Genomic DNA, 24613 nt, shown 5'->3' with positions numbered 1-24613 from the left:
TACAATGAGTCGAAATGTATTCAAAATTTTCGTAAGGTAATTGTCAGATGACGATTACATAAAAAACATGCTGTGATTACTGAAGCAAAGATGAAGTCATGCCAACGTTAACAAAAAATATTTCTACTGTTTCGCATTTGCATAGCCGCGTTTTGTCAAAGCAACCCATTAGTGATTTATTAGGTGTCAGCCACCACGGCCTGCGGCAAAACTCAAAGGATGTTCGGCTGCCACCATGGTGGTCAACAACTGCACAGGGAGCAGCGCTATCAGTCAGGTCACTCTGGTGCATATGGGTGCACCAAACACTACTATGTCATTTAGCCATGCACCGTGGCTGCTCAGGTGTGTGTCGGCCTTCATTGCCATCTGATGACATCATTATATTGCCATGATTGCAACCACGAAAAGTAGATTGAACATATAAAAGAGTTTTATAGAATTGCCGATAATGCTCTGTTACTATATGGTGTTTTAAGTTATGAATGAAAACTGAAAAAATCTAGTGGAAGACACTAGCCATGGGCTTTAATATGCTGCAAAGCATTTTGGCTTTGGGCACCAAATGTGAATCATTGCCAATGTCCCAAGCTGGTTCCAGAGTACCTTAATACAATCGGTTCTAGATACTGGTTCCACAGGCCAATAAGCAGCAGTGCTGAGAACAGGGTACCAGAACCGACCCATCTTTAATTATTATATATATTTCAGTTTCAATATTTTTATTCATCCAAAGATGTGGTGCATTTAACTCTAGAATTGGTCTACTAATCAAAGAATAAAATTTAGTTACATGGGAAGTGTCACATTAGTCACATAGCCTATGCACTTATATATTCAAGCAATTTTGCAGAAACTGAAGCAAATATTTTTCAATTATCCTCTTTCTTCTCAAGTTTGACTCATTTGATAATTTGTGGTGTAATTCTAACTCATGGCCATGAGTTGTAATGAATGTCCTCACTTCTTAGTCAAATGCCGTGTTCCTTTTTCTAAATGTAATAATATTTTATCAATTTCTTATCTTCACCAGGATGACTATCAGCAAATGGTGCAGGATCTTATAAACTCACAAACTGATCCTTCTGTGGCACAGCGTTTAGCTGGAGCTTTCACTGATCTGACTACTGGGTTAGTTTTAAATACCGAACGTCAAAATCGACTCAAATTCAAAGATAACTTTGAAAAGTTTATCACTAATGTCCATGGGTTTTTGCTTGTTAAGTAATCATTGTTGTGACATGGGCTGTGTAGTGTCCTGATATTGCCTTTATATTTTGCATCTGCTTGTTACAAAAAATCACGTGGAAAAAATACTTATCTTTTTGTATTAATTTTTAGCAAGATTTTTGTGATGTCAAAATGTTTTAGCACAGTCTATCGTTTTGTAATTAAGGAGTACTTGTTTTTGATCGGTTGTTTTTCTAAAATGTTGAAGCAGTTGATGTAAAGCTGACTTATATTTTCTACGTAACTTTTCAAAAACAAGTTTGTATCACAGATGAAATAATGAAAGTGGTTACTAAGAGTTTGAAACAATTGTATTTAACATAAAACCTGAAGAGTTAGTATCTAACCTCCTTCCCCTTAGAATTTTTAATAAAAATAATAGAATAAAGCTGTGGATTAGATGTTAACTTATAATTTCCTTAGAAATAGTGTTTTTGATTTTCACTCATTCGTGCATTAAACGTCCTTGATAACACATGACACAATGTGAGCATATACATATTTACCCTATTCCTTCTCTTGCATTTTTTACAAAGCCATTAAAATTTTTCTGAATGAAATCTACAAAATTTTAGAGGGAGATCATTGATCCCTTATTCTGTTAACAATGTATATTTTTTTATTATTATGAAGACGAACATAATTTTGAGATCGTTAAAAAGTTGTGCAAACGAATCACCTGAATATCTGGTCGATGGGTAACTTGTTGGTGGGTGTATTTTCCATTGGCAATTTTAGTATCCATAACTTATTGTGGACCCTGTCCACCTCACTTCTATCAGTGTTTGATTGCTTTGGGTATATCTAATTTTACTTGCTATATTTATGAGTTTTGAAAGTGATTTGGTTGTTGATGAAGTTCTTCATTCATCGGGTTTTTCAAGGATCTTTCAGGCAGTCAATTATGTGGAGAGGACTTGAGTACACATTGCCAAATAAGTAGAGATGATTATTAGCAATGGACTCATTTACCAATTCACCAACGGTCGATTGTGATAGTTGGGAAAATAAAGGGACCCATATTTTTCCATCTTTCGATATGTAGCTCACTTCTCAAGTATTTGGGGTGAAAAATCAAATGCCTTATTCCTTTCAAATACAAGTTGATGAGACCATATTCTCCTGCCAAGCAAGTTGCCACTTCTCCGCAATTACTTGGTCTTGTGTGGTTCATTGTTATTAACACTCCTTCCTCCTGTAACTTCCCTTTATGAGATGTTCTTCCTGCATGAACTAATCAATTGGAACTCTCAAGGTCACCAACTTACGAAAAGTGGGCAGTAACTTTAGTTTTTTTTAACTTAGGAAAGAATGTTTTTTGTTGTAACTTCTCTTTCCCCACCATCTTCTGAAATCTTAAAAAAATGTGGTTTTGGTTCTTTGTGAAAGACCACATTGTTATCTGTTAACAAAAGTTGAGTACATACATACATCCTCTGTGGCCATATAGGATCACCTAAAGGCAACTTTCGATTTTGATCGTCAATATTTTGTATCACCACTTGCCAAGAAATTATAATTTCAGAATTTTGATATGAAATTCAAAGTCTTTAGGAAATAAATATGATAGTCCATCATTTACTCCCAAACTATTGGTTAGAGGTGGGATAATTAAAAATGTGATGAGAACAGGCGTTTTCAAACAGCAAACTTCATTGACCTATATCATACATACAAGATGTTACCATACAAGTGTAATCCTTAACCTCAATATTCTTTGTGCATATGTACTCATAAAACTAACGAATGTGCATCTAAAATACTCTAAATTTTATGTTCTATGTGAGGGTTGTGCAACTTAGGTCCTGATCAACTATTTGTTGCAAATTATTTTTATGCTTTATTAAAGCGTCTTCTCATAGAGAGAGTGTTGACTTTAAAGGGCATGTAGGCTGTTTTTAAGAATTTCAAATGAAATATAGATATTTGTGTCCCTCTTATGCAAGTCAATTTACAACACACAGACACTAGGCATGGAAAGGTTGCTGGCCTTTTTATATTTGAAGGTACAAATTCCTTCTTTTTTATCAGTTTGGTATTTGACATTTCATTGGAAGTGGGTAATGATTGAATTATTATTGAAAATTAAGGTAGTCATTCATGACAACATGGGTGCATTCAACAGCAGTTATCTCAGATTTTTTTTATCACGACAACACATTTACTCAGCACGTGGGCCAGATTCTGTTTCATGTTCACTAAGATGATGCCTTGGAATTGTATGGAGTAATAGGTTAGGAGGCTCACTCACCAAGCCCTACAATTTCTTTTTGATCATACATCAAATTTGTGCATGGTACGCTACGTGAGGTCATTATTCAAAAATGGAATCATAAGAGGAATGTGAAATATGCTATTTTACTGTAAAGTGTGACACTATGGTGTTGTAAAAAACAGAATCTCACCCCAGCTTCACCTAAAATGCATGGGTGCGCTTTTCTACTTTCTGTAGCCTTTCTGCTTTGTTCATGGGAGATTGTTGTGGTGAGCCTTAGAGCAAGAGTTGTTTTTATATTTCTGAAATCAGCACTTAATTTTTCTGCAGTCCTTATTTTCTATAGTACTGCTGCTCTGTTGCTTTATGGTCAGATTAGTGGGTGGCGGGCACTGTGTGTTCTCATTCACTGTATGTTGACTTTTCAGCTCAGTGACATGGCTTTGTTTGCTACTTTGTTAGCTGGTCACTGCATGCAATTTGCTAGCAAAGCTGAATGCTCAGTGTAGCTAAATGCATTCTTTTAAAACATGTATGTATTAATGAGGTTAAAGATGATGCTTTAACAAGGCCAAACTTGTTTTCTGTGTTCTTCCTCTCACCAAATATATCAAAATGAATGTTTATGTGAAGCACGTCTACCTGAAATGACAAGAGGTGCTGGAGATAATTTTTCTCATGCATTTGAAATCACCATCACTGATGCTCTTGAAAAACAAATTTTCATATGTTAGCAGTATTAGTGAATAAAAATGTCTTATGTTTGTCTTTGGAGTTTATATGCAACATTCATTCAGCATTTTATTTATTGTGATAATGAGCTATTTTTAATAAACAGAGTTCCTAAGCATTTATTTGAGCTAATTATTTTATGGGTAAATTGTGGATAATTATGAAGAAACTTGTCCATTATTTTCAACCGTTAGAGTGGTTCTTTACCTTAGCATGATGGAATCATGTTGGTTAAATAGTGATAGAACATTGATGCATCATAAGAAAAAGGAAACATCGGGCATTATATTTCTGAAATACTTTACTCACTACATAATTTAAGAATAATGGATTTTGATTCCACTCTCCAAAAATAACCCAACCTTGTATTTTACTCATAATGCCATAATCAAGGTGACAGCTTGTTCTGTAATATATGATGAGTATGAAAGCTTTTCCCTTCACATTTTGGCCTATGGCTTGAATATCTAGACTGTCTAGGATAACTTGTTCAAATACATTTTGAAATCAGTCATTCAGTTACTTCTTCATTACATTTAATTATGCCTTTTAATAACCGTGACGTATCCTGGGTTAAAGCTTTCACAGGATTTTGTAGCAGTAATTATTGTTCATGGGCATACTTGATGTAAATATGTATATAAAAATGGAACTCAGGGTATTTTCGTGCACTGAGAACCCTCGTTCAACAACTTTTACCCCAGCCCTAACTCACGCCATCTGTGGGTGCAGGGAAATCCAGTTCTCAATACATTCATCCAACACTCCTGCAAAATTAGAGATAAGACCAACTTTTGATAGAAAAACAAATGGACCTTTATAGTGCAGAATGGGTATGACTAGAGAACCATCACACAATTATTTCATCAAGTCGCAGCAAAAGATGAGACAAATTCAATAGGACTGTGGCCTCACTATCATCCACATGTACTGTACCTTGCTTTGAAGTCTAGTAAAATGAAAACTCCAACACCTTCTCCAATGTCTCCACATCCCTATATATCGTATTGTAATTTCAAGAATTGAAAAAAAAAATACTTGAGGCATCACAGGATTTATGAAAATTGAATTCTAAGTCAACAGAAATGCTTTTGTGTGACAATAATTTAACAATGTGATATACAGCACCATTAAGAATTCTAAAAAGAATTATATGAGTTCACACATTATTGTGGCAGTTAGCCACGATAGTAAAAGAAAAATGTTTATCTTTATTTTGTACCTCAATTAATATACTTGAATGTTAAGAATTAATAATAATTAGTTATCTGAGGATTCGACTATTCAAGTGGACCATATTTATCTTATATGCATAAAAGAAAAGGTGGGGTAGTCGCTGGTCACTGTGGTTGTATAAGGACATGAAAAAATGTATTAGTACACATAGAATTTAAAAAAATATAAACAAGAAAAAAGCAAAGAGTGATGGAGGGGGAAGTAAAAATGGAGGAATGTAAACCTCCTTCAAAGGAGATGAGAATGCATATGTGGAATCATCCTTGAGCCAGGATCCCTGGGTAGGTGTCAAGAAGATTTATATTATAGAGGTGAATTGAAGGGTACCCTAAATTTCGAAGTACAATGCACACTCATGCATAACGCATGGGACAACTGTATACTGTTACCCATAATATGTCTTTACTTTTAATTTCTCTCTCAACAACTTTTACTATGGTCATAAATAAATTCTTCTCAGTAGGTAACAATAACCTTTATTATTGGTCTTATTATCATCAGCAATCATCCTGCATGTATACATTAGAACTGTAACCTTACATGGGAATAAATCCATCCAAAACTTAAAAAAAAAACAGATGATGAAACTAATTATATATGTTACATTTTCCTCGATTGAAAATCAATTTTCAATAACTAACAATTAGATATTAACCAATTTTGTGCATATGTACCATCAATAAATTAAATTTATGTGTAACAAATTTTGACTAATGAGAAAATTGAGTGTTTACTCTTATAGGTCAAACAATATAAAAATAAAATGTGAGCTCATACAAACAATTACTTCAGAAAATGCTAAATATCTGATCACCAACCTTTACTGATTGTTTGATTACTGAATATTACAGTGATTATTTATCAAACGATATTGTGTAATCTCTAAAGTTTTGCTATCAAGGTCTTTATAGCAACTCATGATGACAGCAAAGTCTTCATTATCGAAAGCGAACTCTGCCTGTATCCAGAACCAAAGTGATTCCTGCAATTAAAAGAGAAACAAACATTTTCTTTACAGATAAGCATAAGAATTCAACACAAGCTTATTTGAAAATTTGCCCAAAAAATTTTAACTGCATTATGCAGCACTCAAAGATATTAGCTTATCCATAAGAAAGGCCTTTCATGAGAAAATATCTTCTCCGTCTAATGAAAAATTGCTAAAATTAATTAGTGTGAGGATTACAAACTCTGCTATTACAATCCTTCAACAAAAGATCACAATAGGGTGGTTTCCTATTATTTTTTTATTGCCTAAATTGAAAGATTATTACTCCTGGAGTACGCAATTAACGTTTTTAGATTTTTAAATGACGATATCTATTTTTCGCGATAAAATGAAAAGTGAAAATTTTCAAGCGTGCGAAAACATGACGGCTACGTATGAATGCTGGGAAAACCACATGTGATGTCATTCTGGTTCCCACTGTTGCCATGTGAGGTGACCTTGGGGCGAGGCTTTGAGCACTGATACGATGCAGGCTGCTAGCAGGGTACTCTGCTAGCAGCCTGGCTTAAATAAGTAGCCCGCTTGGCTTAAATAAGGATTATTATTACTCTATCCGACGAAGGAAACTTTCCGACCTTAGGCAGTTTTAATAGGTGATTATTAAGACATGTTTCCCTGAGGTCTGTGCCTCATGCATGCATTAGTAATCTCAAAAGATGTGAAACTCCTATCTACTCGTACAGAAACTAGGTTCCTGTGACGTCACATGGAGTGGCATCGTATGGGCGCCAATCTGGCCTTTTTCAAATGTGGTTAAAATTGACCATTGTCATTAGTCTAAACTGGGATTTGTAAAAGCAAATAATTTGTATGTAATGAATACACTAATTGTGGGAAACGAATCGCAATCAATGCCTTTCGTTTTCTTTGATGAAGGAAACAACCCTATTATTTTTTTTTTCTCATTAGAAAAAAAACATACAATAACAAATAATGCAATGATTACCTTTCTCACTTTAAAAATTAATACGGGATGTAACATGTATTTTTATCTTCCTTGTTTCTAGAGATAGGTAGCCTTATGTAAAGACACTTTCGTAACATTCTAGTTTCATAACATTGTGATATCTTGTAAACCATTACATGCATTACACAAAGACTTGGAGGTTTTTGGTTTTCTATTCAAATGAAAATGATTCACAAATTTGGTTGAAAACAGTTGCCCCAAGGATATACTTTGCCAAATTTCTGGTTGACTTTTGCGGAATGATCTCACTTTCTTCTCACAAAATCACCTCGGAATTGGAAAGAAAATTGGCCGGTCAAAGAAACAATGGAAGGAATGAAAAATTAGAATTCTCTTACCAGTGATTCAGTTGATGGAATAAAATGTATAATTTTTGCCTCAATTCAAATCCAGGAGCCTTGGGGATTATTCTGTGATATGCATTGTGGAATGCTGAAGTGAAACCACCAAACATTTTCCCAATGGCCAAATCATACTCATGGTGGCCCCAGAATGCAGCTGGATCATAGATTACTGTCGGAAGAAATTTAAAAAAACAAAATTTAAACAATAACTTTTGATAGGATCAAGAAATCATGTTGAGCATAAAAATTAAAGGGTACTTGAAATGCTTTCTCTTCATCTATAAAGATAGTCTTGCCATTTTTAAGCGAATATTTCCTCACTTAATGCACATCACACTCGAAATTGGAACAAAAATGTATAATAATAGAGTAAAAAAAGGCCAGGCCAAAAAAATTTTTTTTGTTTTCTTTTGGTAAATTTTGAATTTTTTCATTTTAAAGGTATGAGGAAATGGCTGATAGAGGAAGATTTGTTTTTGTCATCACATATCTTTCATTTTATTTGTTCCCTTTATTTACCCAATTATTTAGAGAAATTACAATTTCAGGACAGAGTGAAACACCCAATTGCGATCAGAGGCGAGCCCACCTCTCCTGGCTATTTGTCCATGATTCCCAGTCTCATTGTATCTTTCACAATAAAGACACTCGTATTGGGGGCCCCCCTTGCTGGGGGATTTGTGGGTCCCAGGGTATCCATCCAATCAAAGCAGATAAATTCATATGTACATTATTCCCGGTTTTCCAGCAAAATTTTACAAAATTCCAGGTTAATCTTACTGTGATGGATAAGAATTTTAAAATACCCAAAATTACTTCAATACTTTTACATAATATTATATATTAATGCATTTATGAGGACAAGGAAAAGGTTAGTTAGCACAAATAGTATTAAAAGTTTAAATTTATTCAATGAAAGCCAAGACACTTGAAGAAGTAGATGCTGAAATCACCTGGCAATCTATTCTTCGTGGTTTGAATCCTAGTTGAATCAAAAGAGCTAGGAATTTCAATTCTGCTGTCTTGTCTGACATTCCACGTTTCATTGCGGCTGTAAAAATTCTACAAAGAGACTGCACTTAAAATTACGACAAACACATTTTAGACCAGAAAATGGGTGTTGAACTGAGGAAATTATCTGAAATGAATTTCAAAAAAAATTTGAAATTCTCGGTTGTGGCAAAATTTCATGAACAACAAAGGCCAGCAAAAAAAATTTGTTTGAAAACTTTTTTTATTTTAATAGCTGATCTTTATAGATTTTTATGTACCGAATCCAAACCTTGCCTTAGTTTTTTTGTATCACCCATAGTTTCCAAGCTATATGTATTTAATATTTAGTCTAATACACCTATAAAGTGTATAGGAAAATTAATGAAACACTGTCACATTATAAAATTGTTTGCATTTACTGTTCACTACATCGTGATAAAATTGTTTGTATTTACTACAGCGTGATAATACAGGGTTCACTTGTCAACTGGAATTGGTCTACATTTTCTTTCCCTTTTTTCCTTGAAGCTTCTTGTGTAGCTTTTTCTGCGATGAATCGCTTGCTGAACTTCTCGGTGAAGTACCAACAGTAATCCCATTATCTTCGCTCATTAGACCTACTTTTTCAATATTATTATAAATATAAAAAAGCTGTTAAATTCTAAAAATATTGGTTGATTTCATAAATTTAACTGTAAAATGTGAATAAATGGTGGGTGATAAAACTTTAAAACCATCATATTTGGATTCAGCAACTTAAATAACATAAGAATAAAGTATTTTCAGTAAAAAAGTTTTTTCATTGTTGGCCTGAGTAATCCATACATTATTCCAGTGAATTAAAATTCATGCATAATTCCTGATTTTCCCAGTCACTGGACACCGTGGGTCTTCCCCCTAAAAATTCTAAGAAAGCCCATGCTCGGAGAAGCATTTTGACTCTACAACGGCTCTTAAAAACTAGATAAATTTGGTAAAAAATAGCAACTTAGTGAAAAAAATACTATGAAAAGTGAGAATAACACAGTTTATAAAATTTAATAATGTACTCTGGTTCCATTATCTACTAAGTGAATTTGTCCCTTAAAAACTACACTGAAATCTAAAAATTCTCTAAAATAACCTTTTCAAATACTCTCTCAAAAAAGCATCAGGTTCTCTTTATTCTTCCGAGACATTTAATTTATTCATTTTTTTATATTATGAACTTTTTACTCTGAGTATGTCGTAAATAAAGCAATTAATGAAAACATGGAATATTATAATAGCAAAACAACTTTGGTTCGAGTAATCAGTCTTTTATTATTACTCCTTTCATATACGCTTCATGCTACATGCAAGAATTGTGGGGACCCCCTAAGCTCAACATGTTGAGTCTGAATCACACTATCATTTGTTTTGTCCCTCTTAGTGATCACTCGAGTGATTGCTTTTCCGGACCGGAAAAGTGATCGCTCTAGTGATCATTTTTCTAAATCACACGATCTCTCCTATCAGGGGCGCAGCATAGGAATTAAGTCTGGGGGGGGGGGGGGTTTAGGTGCAACTAATACCGGGGTGTGTGGGGGTATGCAAAACCCTCCAGGATAAGCGGTAGGTGTGAGATTAGTAAATTGCAGAATTTTAAGATAAATTGTTCAAAATGGTGAGTTTCACGGCTTTCTGAGGGATATTTTATTAATACTTACACTATTCTATTAGTAATAACAATCCAATTAAGTAAAATGGATTAAACTTAAAAATTTCTCTGGGCTCTGGGGGGGGGGGGGGGGGTTTATCCCCCAAAACCCCCCCTCGCTGTGCCACTGCCTCCTGCTGTCGCTTCTTGCATCAATTCCGATATAACAGCTCTATGTCGTTACCAATGTTGTTCCCACGATTGACAAACGCTCCATATGGGCATGCATTCTGATTGGCTGATGGAAAAAGCGGCAACCAGAGGAGTGATGAAAAAAGTGTTGGGAATCCTCCTCATTGGAGTAGTTGCAAAAAATAATTGCGGGCAATGATCATTTCCGAGTGATCACTCAAAAATGATGAAAAAAATGATCGTGTGATTCAGGATTTAGAATAAAGTGGGATGTGGACCCCCAAGCTCCTCCCAAAATCAGTTTCAACTTTCTTTACAAATCTCAATTCGGCCCAAAATCTGAAATCCGTTTAATTGACTGCATACAATGTAAGAACGGAGCTAACAGTATGCCATACATAAGGATACCACCCAGTTAGGAGAAAATTTCCTAAATGGAGTATGGAGAAAGCCAAAACTCAACAAGGAACAACCACATCAATTAATGCAGCCCCTACTGAATGAGATAACCCTCCACCGATAGTTTAGAGTTTCTATTTCAGTTTAAATTTAACTGGTAAAGGCATGCTAATTTCCAGAAGTATTATAGCTCATATTCAGTCAAAAATTTCTCAACATAGAAAGAAAAATATCAAAGAATCTGTTTTTAACAATTTAGGGAAGAGACCAAATATAGCCAGGTGACCAAGAAAACCCTTGGGGTGAAGGCCTAAGTGGATAACATTTTGCTTGAGTACCTGGACCATCACCCGTTTCAGCTACATTTCCTCCCCATAGATCTCCATGCAGGAGTGATGGCTTCACTTCTATTCCTTCAAAAAATTTTGGAATTTTCAATTGAAGCCGTGACCATAATTCAGTTGCCTCTTTGTCTCCAGTCTGGATAATAAAAAATTTAGCACCATGGTCTAAATTATTAGGGTAAAATAATCATCATTAGGGAATATTATATACATCCAAAATGCAATCTCTTACATAAGAAACATGCAACTTTTCACTAAATACACTGTGAGTCATACATGTGCATCAATTTATTATAAATGGTGAAATTTGATACCACCATTAATACTTATTCATCCGTATCACATGGAATTGAGGAAACCACAAATGAAATTTATTGCCTAATTTCACAAATAATAATTTTACAATATAGTGTTTTTATAGAGATTCGATACTACACTTTATCCTTACGAGAATTTTTCATCTGCACCGAAATATCTACAGGGATACAACCTGAGCTAATCAGAGTTAACATTAATACTTATACATTCTTTGGCCACACACACTACAAAAAGAAAAATGTTCCACAATATCACTTAAGTGACACAGTATACCGTATTCATTGTAATGTTCAGAGATGCTGGAAATTGGAGAGAATGTTTTATGTTTGCCTACAGCAATGAAACAATTGTTTCAGATTTGACACACATGCAATCTGTTTTTAAAAATTAATTCACCAACCTTCTCTTCAACGAGTCTAATCTGCTCCCCCAATCTCTGCTGAGTATAGAAACTCTGCAAAAAAAAGTAAAAAAATATAAAATTAAAATTATTAAAAGAATAATTCCGTACATTTTTATGTGGTGCCATATTACTTGGAAAAAGGCTCTTTATTTTGCATGAGTAGCACCATAACCCTTTATAAAAAACCATTAAAGGTATAGATGGCAATCTCAATTTCTAAATGTGGCAAATTCTTCGATACATATCATTTGTTTTTTCATCTAAGATCAAGACGGACACAATTTTAAGATGTAATTGGGTGAGGAAGAAAGGGAAAAAGAAAAACTTAGGGGAGGGATGAACATCAGCAAAGAGTTAAGAATACCTGCACTGTACGCTGGAACAGTTCAACCTAAAGGTTAGTAGAGAACAGAAATTGGAAAGACAATATCGAGCAGTTCTTCATGTGACAGAAACCAAAACTAGAGTGAGCTACCAAAAGAAGGAATATTCCATCTTGATTCAGATTAGTTCCCTCAAAGCAACCTGGCCAGAATTGGCATCTGCCTCCCATCCTTCCTCGTTGTAAGGTCATTTGAGATGGGCAGTGGATGACAAAAGAAGTACAATATAGGACGCGCATATGAGAGTTAAAATATTTTTTACCAATTGGCCAGAAACTTGATTGAATTTTCTCCGCATCTCTGCTGCCGATTCAAAAACATTGGGGATTGATCTGCAATTCTGTCACGAAGGAAGTACAGCCAAACTGCAACCATTTTGAACACTCAGTATAGTCATCATGCGGAATTTAGAGACTAATGATCTACTCGTCACAAAAATGATGTACAACAGTATGGGAGGCTCTTCTTGTAGTAATGGGCACTGTGCGAGTGAGTCAGTTCAAATGTGTGACTCAGCAGATAGAGCTGTGAGGCGAGAGTGTCTTATTTGGTGAGTCGCGACTGCCTCCCCTCCGCAGACAGCACACGACTCCCTCCACACACGACTCCCTCCACACACACTGTGAGGGTTGGAGTTGTGAGTGGTAGAAGTTGGCTCCATGCTCACCCAACTCCCTCAGTGCACAATGTGCGCGTTGGAGTCATGTGCTGTTGGAGTCAGACTCCATGGGCAAACGACTCTTTTCGCCCACACTATGTGTGTTGGAGTCGTGAGCAGTGGAAGTCGGACTCCATGTGCACACAATAGGGTGGTTTCCTATTATTTTTTTATTGTCTTAATCGAAAGATTATTACTCCTGGAGTACGTATTTCACGCTTTTAGATTTTTAAATGACAATATCTATTTTTCGCGATTAAATGAAAAGTGAAAATTTTCAAGCGCGCGAAAACGCGACGCTCAAGTATGAATGCCGGGAAATATCTCCGTACGTCGTATTTCTGGTTCCCCCTCCCGCCCGGTGAGGTGACCTTGAGGCGAGGCTTAGCGCTGATACGTCGCAGGCTGCCAGCGGGTAGCTGAGTACCTTGCTGAATGGTAGCGCTTGGCTTAAAAAAGGTTTATTAATACCTTATCAAACGAAGAAAACTTTCCGACCTTAGCCAGTTTTAGTAGTTGAATATTAAGACATGTTTCCCTGAGCTCTGTGCCTCATGCATGCATTGGTAACCTCAGACGATGTATAACTCCTATCCTCTCGTGTAGAAACTAGGTCCCTGTGACGTCACGTGGAGTGGAATCGCATGGGCGCCAATCTGGCCTTTTTCAAATGAGGATAAAATTTGACCCTTGCCATTCGTCTAAACCGGTATTTCATAAACCAAATAATTTGTGTATTATGAATACACTAATGGTGGGTAACGAATCGCAATCAATGCCTTTCGTTTTCTTTGATGAAGGAAACTACCCTATTCCTTCCACAAACATTTTTTGTGTGAGGCTCATTGCATGTTTGGTGGGTCAGAGGGAGCACATAGCACTATTTTCGGGTAGCCAACTGCTCACCTTTTCACGCCACTTGAAAGATTCTCCCGATTCATTTTCAGAGTATTACTCTAAAACAATGTTTCCCAAACTTTTTCGAGTCATCATGCGGAATTTAGAGACTAATGATCTACTCATCACACGAATGATGTACAACAGTAAGGGAGGCTCTTCTTGTAGTGATGGGCACTGTGCGAGTGAGTCAGTTCAAATGTGTGACTCAGCAGATAGAGCTGTGAGGCGAGAGTGTCTTATTTTTGGATTGGATTCATAAACCCCCCCCCCCTTGGATTCATAAACCTATACTCAACGCCCCCCTAATCGGTATCTTTAAAATAATAATCAGAATCATACACTAATTAACCAAATGAGGACCATTGTAATAATTAAATTTAAAACAATGACTAATTAAATGTTTATTTAGAATCCAATGGATGGATAGTTTTTTAATAATTTCTGCAAATGATTAAATACACAATAAAAGGAAATAACTAAGGAACTTAACTAAGAATATACTTTTGAAATAAAAATAAATAATTTTAAGAAAGCTTTTTTGGAATTTCACTATTCATTTTTTTACTTAAATTAAGCAATTATATAGCATGAAAATTTTCAATTTATAGTCATAGAATGACCAATCATGTTTTGTTAAAATTATTTTAACAATTAAGTTACTTTTTATTACAGTTGTTCATGGTCTAGAAGTCATTTAAGAAGATTCTATAGCTAATATTAATTACATACCATCAAGACAGCTCTTGATAATGATGCGTAAGCATTGAAACCGGTCAAGGAAGAATACAAAATGTGTGGAAAAATGCTATTGCTCTCTCAATTATCACATGCACTTTTGTCCTTGCACCTTGATTACTATGGAAAATATTTGGTGTAAAACTACCGAATCTAGTTATCAGATGACCTGATTCCTCTCCGCATTCACAACCGTTTCATTCACACTGAACTTTACTGCCGAAGTTCTCTGTGTCGTGAAGTTGTACCAACGATAGACCAAATGAGACTAAACCCTTTCAAACATTTCCCTTGTTCAAGAAAGGCTTGGAAATATTTTTCAACCGTTCTTCTTTTAAAATGTAAGAAAACATATGGATTAAATTACTTCCAGATGCAGGAAATAAAGTAAACTTTAGAAACGAAGATGAAAGGAAGGTTACGGAACCTTCGCATTTGTCACATAGTCAGCACCCTCCGCTGCCCCCCTGGCACTTTTCGCCCCCATAAACTACAGCAATGCCCCCCAGGGGGCGGTAGCGCCCACTTTATGAACCACTGCTCTAAAAAATCTCACATGACACTTATTGTAATTCTCTCTCCTGCATGTTCCATGCATTGTAAAAGAAAAATGGTTGAAGATGCTCACATAAAAGTTTTCGTCAATGGCAAATTTATGAAAATAATACAAGACAAAAATGAAAATTTGTTCTAATACAAACAACTAAGATTAATCGATGAAATAAATTATGTATTGTTAACACGATCATGTAGTGTCCGAGAGAATATTTTGTTACAACAGAGTTTTTTAAATTGTCGTCATCTCTAAGCACAGGAGACGGAATAAATTTTCCATCTTCCATAAAAGAATAACGTATCGGCAGAAATGGTTCTTCAGTTATATCGCCTGTTAAACATTGTGACTATGAAATACACGATTGATTTTAATACAATTTTCCAAATTGTGATCTAGGAAATGTTGCATTTTTAATGTTCCATCAGAAATCCCCCCTCATCACCTTCCCCTCTTCCCCTTTCTTCCACTCCCCCCTTCCCCCTCCCCTCTTCCCCCTCCCCTCAACCTAGAAGCACTTTACTGAGTTGCACTGTGCGAGCGGCTCTCAGGAGTGTTCTATGAGCAGTGAGGCAGCTCCACAAAGAGAGTTGTTAATGTCATCACTATCTTCTTGAAACAATGTGGAGCATTTGTCATTGACTTTGTCATGTTGTGCCAAAAATGCAGCGTTACAAAAAATCTATCACCAACCAAACACTTAGCCAACCCTTGCTATTCTGTGTTACATTTTTGGCACACTTTCAATGCATATTTACCACCTAGGAAACCACGCATGAAACTGCAAATATGAACTTAACTGAAACACATTTAGACTGCACTTAAAATTCTGGTTATCTTCTTCAAGATCTATCTTGAACGCTTAACACATTGAGTGCCACACTGTTTTCTGGCGATTTCCCCATCAGGGAGCATGTGCAGGTATTGTGGTACAGCAATGCAAAGTGCAATACTGGCAAATTAAAATTTACTCGATAGAAATTTTTAACTCTCGCAAATCATGCTATGAAGAAAATGTGGCACAGAGCGGTAGAAAAATGGCACGAACTTTGACCAAACAGGTTACAACATTTTGTGACAATTGCGAGGGAATGATTTAGTTAACTTTGATATAATGGCCGTTTTCCGGTGGTCCGCAGCCACGTTTTGTTGCAAAGTTAACAAAATCGTTATTTTTTATCGCAGAGACACGGTTCAAAGACATACTTGATTGCTTGATTGGCAGGAGTGCGATGAAAACAATCATATTGTGATGATCGGATTTATTGATTGATTTTCAAATTGCAGTCACAGTGGTCACTTTTCCGGAGGTAGGGCCCCCGCTGGTAGGGCCGATGAGACGGTCCTGCGAGGGTGAGTTCGTCGAGGATAGGGTCGGGGATTAGCGACCCTTCGGAGGGTGTACCACACCCATCCTGGAAGTACCTGCTCCATGGGCCCAGGAAACGCATTTTAACATTTTCGCCGCATGTGAGGAGAAGGTTTCCGGAGACTGAACAGCAGTGAAAGGGTTAAATATGAGTCACCTTTTGCTGCAGCAGAAAATTGAGATCATAGTGTTTCCAAAAATATGATTTTTTTAATAATATGCTTTTTTGACAGAAAATGAGTGAGGATATAGAGGTGAACAAGAAAAGTTTATGTTCAGCACAGAGAGGAGGGAGAAAAGAGGGTAATGGGCTAAACACACAAAAGATCAAAATCTAGCAATTCAGAATGATAACCTACACACGACAGTGTCTTTTCAACAACAAAGGCTGAATCCATGCCCCACTACAGTGATACATACACTTATGTACTTACAACCCAATCATCACTCCAAGAGTTAACCATTGGAATGTAACCGCAGCACGTATCAACATGGAATCCAAATTTCCCCTCACGTTGGTCTGGATCTGGAGTCCACTGGTGAAGTCTGTAGTGGAATGAGCCATGTTAGTATGAACCAGGGGCACAGCTAGGAATTAAGGCTGGGGGGTTTAGGTGTAACTAGTACTGGGATGTGTGGGGGTATGGTATACCCACCAGGATAAGCGGTAGGTGCGAGATTAATAAATTGCGGAATTTAAAGATAAATGGTTGAAAATGGTGAGTTTGACGGCTTTCTGAGGGATATTTGATTAATCCTTACACTATTGTATTAATAATATCAATCAAATTTAGTAAAATGGATTAAACTTACAAATTTCTCTAAGCTCTGGGGGAGGTTTTTATCTCCCAAACCCCCCCCCCTCGCTGCGCCACTGGTATGAACATACTAATCTAAAGGCATAAAGATAAATATGATGAATCCTGTGTAACTGAATGTAACCAATATAACGTGGCTAAAAATTGGTTTATTCCATTAGCGAGTATTAATATAATATTGCTTGAATCATATGATCATTTTTTCTGCACTTTTTCAGTCATATCCCCTGGTTCCCATTCCCATATGTTAACATAAAGGAACACTTAAATAATAATTTTCTGGAATGATCACCTAAAATATGTCAACTATTACAAGGAACCTCATCAATTTTTCTGGAAGCTGAAAATTTCCCTGACACCATCATTTAGTTGGCCAGGGCTTCAAATCATAATGAAAATCAATATGAAGGAAAAATTGACCAAAAGAAAGACCAGATGAGGGCAGAAATAATTAATTAATGAATTGATATCACAGCAATGGAAAGCTGTCAGTTTTATGGCTAGGAACACAATTTTTACATTCTATCAGTTTGGCAGTTCCCAACTGGTGATACGCAACAAACCATTTGGGGGTACACTGAAAATAATCAGTTATGGTGGACATCAGGAACTATGTATCTCTTAACCAGTAAATAACATAAAAATACCCCAGGTTGGGCAGGATCACAGGACACAAAAAAAGATAAAAAAACACTCACAGTACTAAATTTTCAGTGGCACATTACCACCTTCCTCAGAGTTAGGTAGGAGACATACCAGTTAACCAGTAAATATGTATACATATTATATGGAGTACATATTTGAAACAAAAGTTTCCATTTATACAATTACTTATAACTAAAAGTGTCACCTACCCATAGTGAAATTACGAGGGTCATCCAGAAAATAAGTTCCGTTTTTCTTTTTTAAATCGAGTTTTTAGTGAAAAAAATTCAAACTTGCAGGAAACGTTTTTGACAATATGTATTATTTTTCCACATAATCTCCAGAGACCTCAATACACTTCGTATACCGAGAAATCAGCTTTGAAATCCCCTCCTCATAGAAGCTTCCCACCACCACCTTGGTCCAGTTGGTGACTGCTTCTTTCACTTCCTCGTCACTTGTGAAACGTTCTCCGGCTAATCCCTCCTTCATTTTGGTGAACAGATGAAAGTCTGAAGGGGCCAAGTCGGGATTGTAAGGTGGATGGGTCAGAACATCCCAACCGAACTGATCCAAAAGTTCTGTAGTGGATCGAGCGACGTGAGGCCTTGCGTTGTCGTGGAGAAGGCACACACCAGAGGTCAGCATTCCTCTTCTCTTATTTTGGATTGCCCGACGAAGCTTCTTCAGAGTCTCACAATACCGGGAGGCGTTAATTGTTTCTCCTTGAGGCAAGAAATCAATCAGGAGGATCATGATCTTCCTGGTGGACTTGACAACTTTGAATTTTTTCGAACTTGGGGATGTGGTGTGTTTCCACTGCATGGATTGTCTTTTGTTCTCTGGGGTATAGTGCGACACCCAGGTTTCATCTCCAGTGACTATGAACTTGAGAAAAGGATCCCCTTCCATTCTGTAGTGGCCCAAAAATTCACGAGCTGCAGCCACTTGTTGTGACTTGTGTTCGGGCGTCAGCTCTCTCGGAACCCATCGGGCGCAAACTTTTCGAAAATCGAGTTTTTTCCGAGACAATCTCATGAATGATGGATCGTTAGATCTCAGGGAAACACTCATGGAGTTTGTCCACAGTGGAACGGCGATATTCGCATACAGCACTGTCAACTTTTGCCACGACAAACTTTTTTTGTTCGAAGTTCGTTGGTGACAACTGAGGGTCTGCCTCTTCCGCTTTCGTCCTCAAGTGAATGTCTTCCCACCTTAAATTCACGAACCCATCTCCTCACCATTGATTCACTCATTACACCCTCTCCATACACAGAAACAAGCTGTTGATGAATTTCAACCGATTTGAAACCACGGGCATGAAGAATTTGAATCACTCCGCGCACAACAACTTGAGACGGAACAGGCACCGAGGTGGCGGGACGCGACGTCGAGGACTCCATTTCAACGAGTTGCTGTGACTCTGTTTTCAAGGCTACTGAGCCTATCTCCCTCTCATTCTATTCAAAAGATTCCCCTCTTTTGTACATTGTAGCCACATTTGTCAAAAAGTGCCTCTAGCGATCTACACACCAAAACGGAACTTATTTTCTGGATGACCCTCGTATGTATGTAATAAGATGTGCATGTTACATATTTTAGGGGTACAATATTACATAGCTATATACATATAGAGGGGTATAAGAGGAAAAAAATTTGGGAGCCACTGTATTAGTGGAATAGCAAGACATATTTTTAGAATCTTTTTAACTCACAAATAATCCCTAAAATCACCAAGTGTCTTGTTGGCTAAAGGAGTAACTTTTCCTTAACCAATGCAAGCTACTTTGGTAAGAATATGGTTCTCTGTACATATTTAAATTATCAATTATAACCACATTTGAGCCAATAAAAAGCATTTTTGGGCTTATGGGATCAATAATTATTATTCACATTATAATTGATTTGCTGATTCATTCTGCAATAGATGGCCGACCTCTCACTTATTAAATTCCTACCCTTATATTTGTGTTTACATTTAATCACCAGCAAGAGCACAATAATTGAGTTGCATATCATCCACATTACTCTACATTGAGATCAGTTAATTGCAGATCAACAGGCCATTAAAAGTAGTCATAGTAGTATACTGAAAATGGACCTATAATTAATCAATACAACTTTGGCTGCAACTAACCCCTGTATATGCCAAAGGCATACATATGCACTGAATGATGTCCCTGGGTCAAGACACATTGAGTGGAGGCCCACGGTGGGACCCTAGAGGTTACAAACATGGGGGCTGGGAACCAAGGGCAGCAGACTTATGCGCCCTGTCACCAAGGGAGAGGGGTGGAGAGGAAGGAAAGAGATCGTAGGCACCACTGCAAAGTGAGCCCTATGATTGCACCAGTGAAGGTATAGGGAAGGAAGGGTCGGGATGGAAGAATCCGATGCCATCATTAGGGTGGTGTGATTGACAAAACCAAGCTTTGCTGTACCCAGGGGCGCCAACTTATAAAAAATATTGAGGGGGCCCATATCCGAGGTCTTGCCCCGGGAAGAGGTTAAATTCAAAGTGTGTCATAGCACCGAAACACTATCATGATTCACACCACCTGATTCAGTTAACCTGCTTAACCTTATAATTATTTGTTTTAACACATTGTTGAATTTATTTTAAAAGGTAACTATCGTCAAACATGGGAAATAAAAATTACCAATATATTTTTGTGATTTCACAAAGCATAATATAACATAATTATTTTCTTGAATTATTGAGGGGGCTCCGCCCCCCCAAACGAATCTTTGAGGGGGCTCGGGCCTCCTCAGGCCCCATGGAGTCGGCGCCACTGGCTGTACCTATATAAATGGAAGAATTTAACATAAATAAGAATATTCCACAGATTTTTCTGGAGAAGGGCCAAGACACGCAGTGAGGATATTTTTGGAGGAGTTAGAAGGTTTCAATCAGATTTGAACCCAGAACCCTCAGACAAGTCGCCCTATGCTCGCCCACATAGCCATGGGGGGAGCTTCAGACCCCCCCTAGAGTGTTTTTCCCCGAGAGGCAAATACCCATGGTACATCTGCTGGGGAGACCACTAGCCCATGGGGCTTACCGCACTTGACACAATCCTCAGTCACTCCATTTTTCGATATGCATAGTTCCTTTTCATAATGTCTGTCAATTAAGAACAAAGAATTTTAATTTGTGCACTGTGCAAACACAATGTATAGCTGATTAAATAAAACATGTGTTTTAGGGGTGCATGCAAATTGACAAAAACATATCAGTACAGGCCAGAGGCGCAGCAACGGGGGAGGTTTTGGGGGATAAAACCCCCCCAGAGCTCAGAGAAACTTGTAAGTTTAATCCATTTCACTTCATTTGATTAATATACTTATAGAGGAGTGTAAGGATTAATAAAATATCCCTCATAAAGCCATAAAACTCACCATTTTGAACCATTTATCTCAAAAAAATTACTGGGGAGGGCCCCCGCACCTCCCGCTTATCCTGGAGGGTATACCACACACCCAGGTCTAGTTACGCCTAAAACCCCCCCAGCCTTAGTTCCTAGGTGCACCCCTGGTAAAGGTATTCGGCATCTCACCCCAGCTCCCTCTTGAAGCAAATAAATTGGCTACATGCCTGCCAATCAATTATTTGGCTAACATAATCCCCCCATTCCATATTTAAATGAGCAGAAACTCTCAAAATTTACATTTATGCATATTGAAAAACCCTGATAAACTTTTCATCTCTTCATAACCACATAGCTGGAATCATTTTCAACATGCAAGCTTGTTTGCTTGCAATCTGCTGAAAAATGATTTCAAATCAGTTGCACTTCAGCCGGCCATGTGAGACAACCCTTTAGCATGAACATGTAAAGCTGACATATGGTTGCAAACTCATCTCATTTGCAGTCTGAGTTACAAAACTGCTGACCTTAATGAAAATGCCAAGGAGTGAATATTCCACAGATGAAAAATTGTCTAGGCCAGGATTTTAACCAGTTTCCCTGAATTCACAGTAATGGCTCCACTTCTCTCAAACTTAGATTTTTTATGACTTTAAATGGCAAGATTCCATGCAGCTAGACTTTCAATAGACATCGGGCTTGAGACCATCTAATCCGAGACGATCGGATGTAGTGCCATAATCCGATAGCTGAGGCTGAAAATAAAGGTGCTATAAGAAGGAATTTCTTAGAAAATTCAAAGAAATGTGGAGCTGAATAATTTTTAAGCAATTAGCACAAATTCATGGTACACTGGTTTGAATTCCTAGTTCAAATTCAGGGTCTCCCAGTTCCAAATCGAGGCAAATTACTTTTCTTCCCTGGAATTTTTGCAATTGCACCAGATTTTGGTGATCTCTGAAAAGATCTACCACCAGCAAGTCCACAAATCAATTTCAAGGAAAATGATTTATGGAGTGTGGATTTTTTTACGCTTTTTATCAATGGAATCAAATTTTTTCTTACTTAATCACCATGCATTCATGAAATAATTTAAGATTCTTAATGAACTTTTGGAAAGAAAATAGAGACCACCTACAGCATAGGTACAACACTCAATGAGCTGACTTTTATATTAAGAAATTACTGACGTTTTTGAATGTACAGAACGCGTACTTACAATTATAGTAAACAGAAAAATAATAATTTAAATTTATTATTGTCCCATTGTGATTAGGCTTAAACCATTTTTCGGTGTAAATATATGGACAAAATATTCTATTAGGAACTACAGTAAAGGCTAAATTAACTAATCTAGTCCAGGACAGCAAAGAGGAATATAACTTCATTATAAAAATAATAAAATTAACAAAAGTAAAAACCTCACGAGAGATTACACAACTATTATGCAAAATGAGCTTAAAAAAGACGAATAGGTGTTAAAATAAGTGATTCCATAAACTTATACCAACATTCATGGAACTGTTCATTGCATTTAAGACACTACGTCAATCGAATTTAAGTAAGCAATGACGATTCTAACCTGGCCAAGTCTTCGCCCAGTTTTTCCTGAAATTTACGAAGGCTTGTCATTTCTACAAATTGCATTACAATAGCTGATCCGCCGCCAGGAGTATTTACCACCGAAATCGGCTTCGGCACGCTAACAGCTCCCGTGACATCTAACGCCTTTAGAGACTCATATTCGCCCTCAAACATCAGGCGTGCCTAAAAAGAAAGTGGCATACACACTTTAGAAATGAGAGCCTTGGGTTTCAATAGCGGCAAGGACACACTCCACTTTAATTTAAATTCTACCTTCGAACCCTGGTGAAATTTAACGAATATTTTCCCATACTTGTCCGTGTTGAAGGTTTTTGTTTCACTAATGCATCCCCCACCGCCTGAATGTTTGTGTGTGCTCTCGCACCTCTCTAGTCCAAGTTCAGATTTCAAGAACTTTTCCATCTCCTAAATTAACACCAAAATTCCATACGTCCCCTTAATACAGTAATATATGTATTCAAACAGATTCTGCAACCATAGAGAGGTATCTTAAAGTGCATTACACAGAAAGATCACCTCCCGAACTTCGAATTGCGACCAAAAAAACATGTAAACAAACATGGAAGGAAACACTTGAGCAGCGGTGAGCGTCGAAAGCGGAATTCAAAATTAATATAGCCGAGCTTCATTGTGATGATATATGAGAGGTAAGATTTGTACGACGTTCAAACAGTTAAATTCATTTTTTATCCTGATAGACTCGAACTCTATCTGTAGCTTTTACGGGCAACATATCATTTTTTATGACGAATTATCTAAATTTCACCTACCATCGTAAATGAGAAAAATGCGATGCTTGAAGGGAGTTAATTGCACTTACATATTTTCAATCAACTAAGAATACTTTGACTGAGGCAGCTACTGACCTTTGATACCAAACCATTATGTACAGGTGCAGGTGCGGTAAGTCTTCTGCTATACTTCCCTGCTCGGGGCCTTGTTGTTAGTGGACTGTTGGAACCTGCAGGTAAGCTCCTCCATGGAAAGCTTTTGTTCCCTTCTTCCCTAAGTTACAACATACAGCTCCTCCTCCTATGGGAACAGTTTTTCTCAAGCACCTTGCGAGGAGAAATAAACAGAGCCGAGTAACCTAAGACTTCATTTTCTTTGGTTGAGTTTTTCAATACTTGCCCTCCTATTATTGAGTCACAGTTCTCAAATTTTCAAACCAAAAAGTCAATAAATTGATACGGTTTTAAATAATATTTATTACATGTTTATTGATGGTTAGGCTAGTGGACACTCGCCAATAGTTTCCCAGTTGACATAAGAATTCATATTAAGATTAAATATGGCATCTTCCAGGTGTTTTTACTCTCAAGTTCCTGCATAGACTGTTATAAATCCCCACAACCAAGAACCATGACTTTAGACGCATTACCACTGATTTTTTCACTTCAGGCTGATGACAAGGGCAAACATTTTTACAGCAAAAAAATGTGAATGGAATATATATGGCATAGAGGAACCTCTATTATCTATGATATAGGCCTAAATAGATAGGTATGGATGAAGTTCACCCAGGAGTATGCTACAGAGATGATTATTACATATACAGGGTAGGTAATGTGGTAAA

At 37.0% G+C, this 24613-nt stretch overlaps 2 protein-coding genes across 3 annotated transcripts in view; one reads left to right on the top strand and one right to left on the bottom strand.

Annotated features, from left to right (window-relative positions):
• LOC124165991 (exportin-4-like) overlaps positions 1 to 4295 on the top strand; it is a 36464-nt gene extending 32169 nt beyond the window's left edge. Inside the window, exon 23 of the mRNA XM_046543561.1 lies at positions 1034 to 4295. Coding sequence (XP_046399517.1) covers positions 1034 to 1228 — 195 coding nt within the window. The 3' untranslated portion in view covers positions 1229 to 4295. The remainder of the gene's footprint in view (positions 1 to 1033) is intronic.
• Positions 4296 to 5873: 1578 nt separating this feature from the next.
• On the bottom strand, positions 5874 to 23598 carry LOC124165993 (ketosamine-3-kinase-like). 2 transcript variants are annotated; one of them, XM_046543570.1, is made up of 7 exons: positions 23290 to 23598; positions 23015 to 23199; positions 17033 to 17144; positions 11998 to 12051; positions 11274 to 11415; positions 7728 to 7902; positions 5874 to 6395 (listed from the first exon to the last, which is right to left on the bottom strand). In XM_046543570.1, exons 1-7 carry the CDS (start codon positions 23437 to 23439, stop codon positions 6329 to 6331), a joined length of 885 nt encoding a protein of 294 aa, XP_046399526.1. In that variant the 5' UTR covers positions 23440 to 23598; the 3' UTR covers positions 5874 to 6328. The 2 variants fall into 2 exon arrangements, with proteins under 2 accessions (XP_046399526.1, XP_046399527.1); XM_046543571.1 differs by lacking the exon at positions 7728 to 7902.
• Positions 23599 to 24613: the final 1015 nt, after the last annotated feature.

This window comes from Ischnura elegans, chromosome 9, assembly GCF_921293095.1.
Source record: "Ischnura elegans chromosome 9, ioIscEleg1.1, whole genome shotgun sequence".
NCBI lineage: Eukaryota > Metazoa > Arthropoda > Insecta > Odonata > Coenagrionidae > Ischnura > Ischnura elegans.
Note: the sequence above shows the minus strand (reverse complement) of the source record. Positions and strands in the feature narration are given on the sequence as shown.

Bases quoted from the DNA above. Each gene is read 5' to 3' on its own strand.
- LOC124165993 (XM_046543570.1), bottom strand. From the start codon at position 23,439: ATGGAAAAGTTCTTGAAATCTGAACTTGGACTAGAGAGGTGCGAGAGC. The intron at 23,200-23,289 runs GTAGAATTTAAA...CTTTCTTTTTAG, and splicing joins AATTTCACCAGGGTTCGAAG to GCACGCCTGATGTTTGAGGG. The intron at 12,052-17,032 runs GTAAGTACATAA...TTTTTTTTGCAG, and splicing joins CTTGGAGTGATGATTGGGTT to AGTTTCTATACTCAGCAGAG.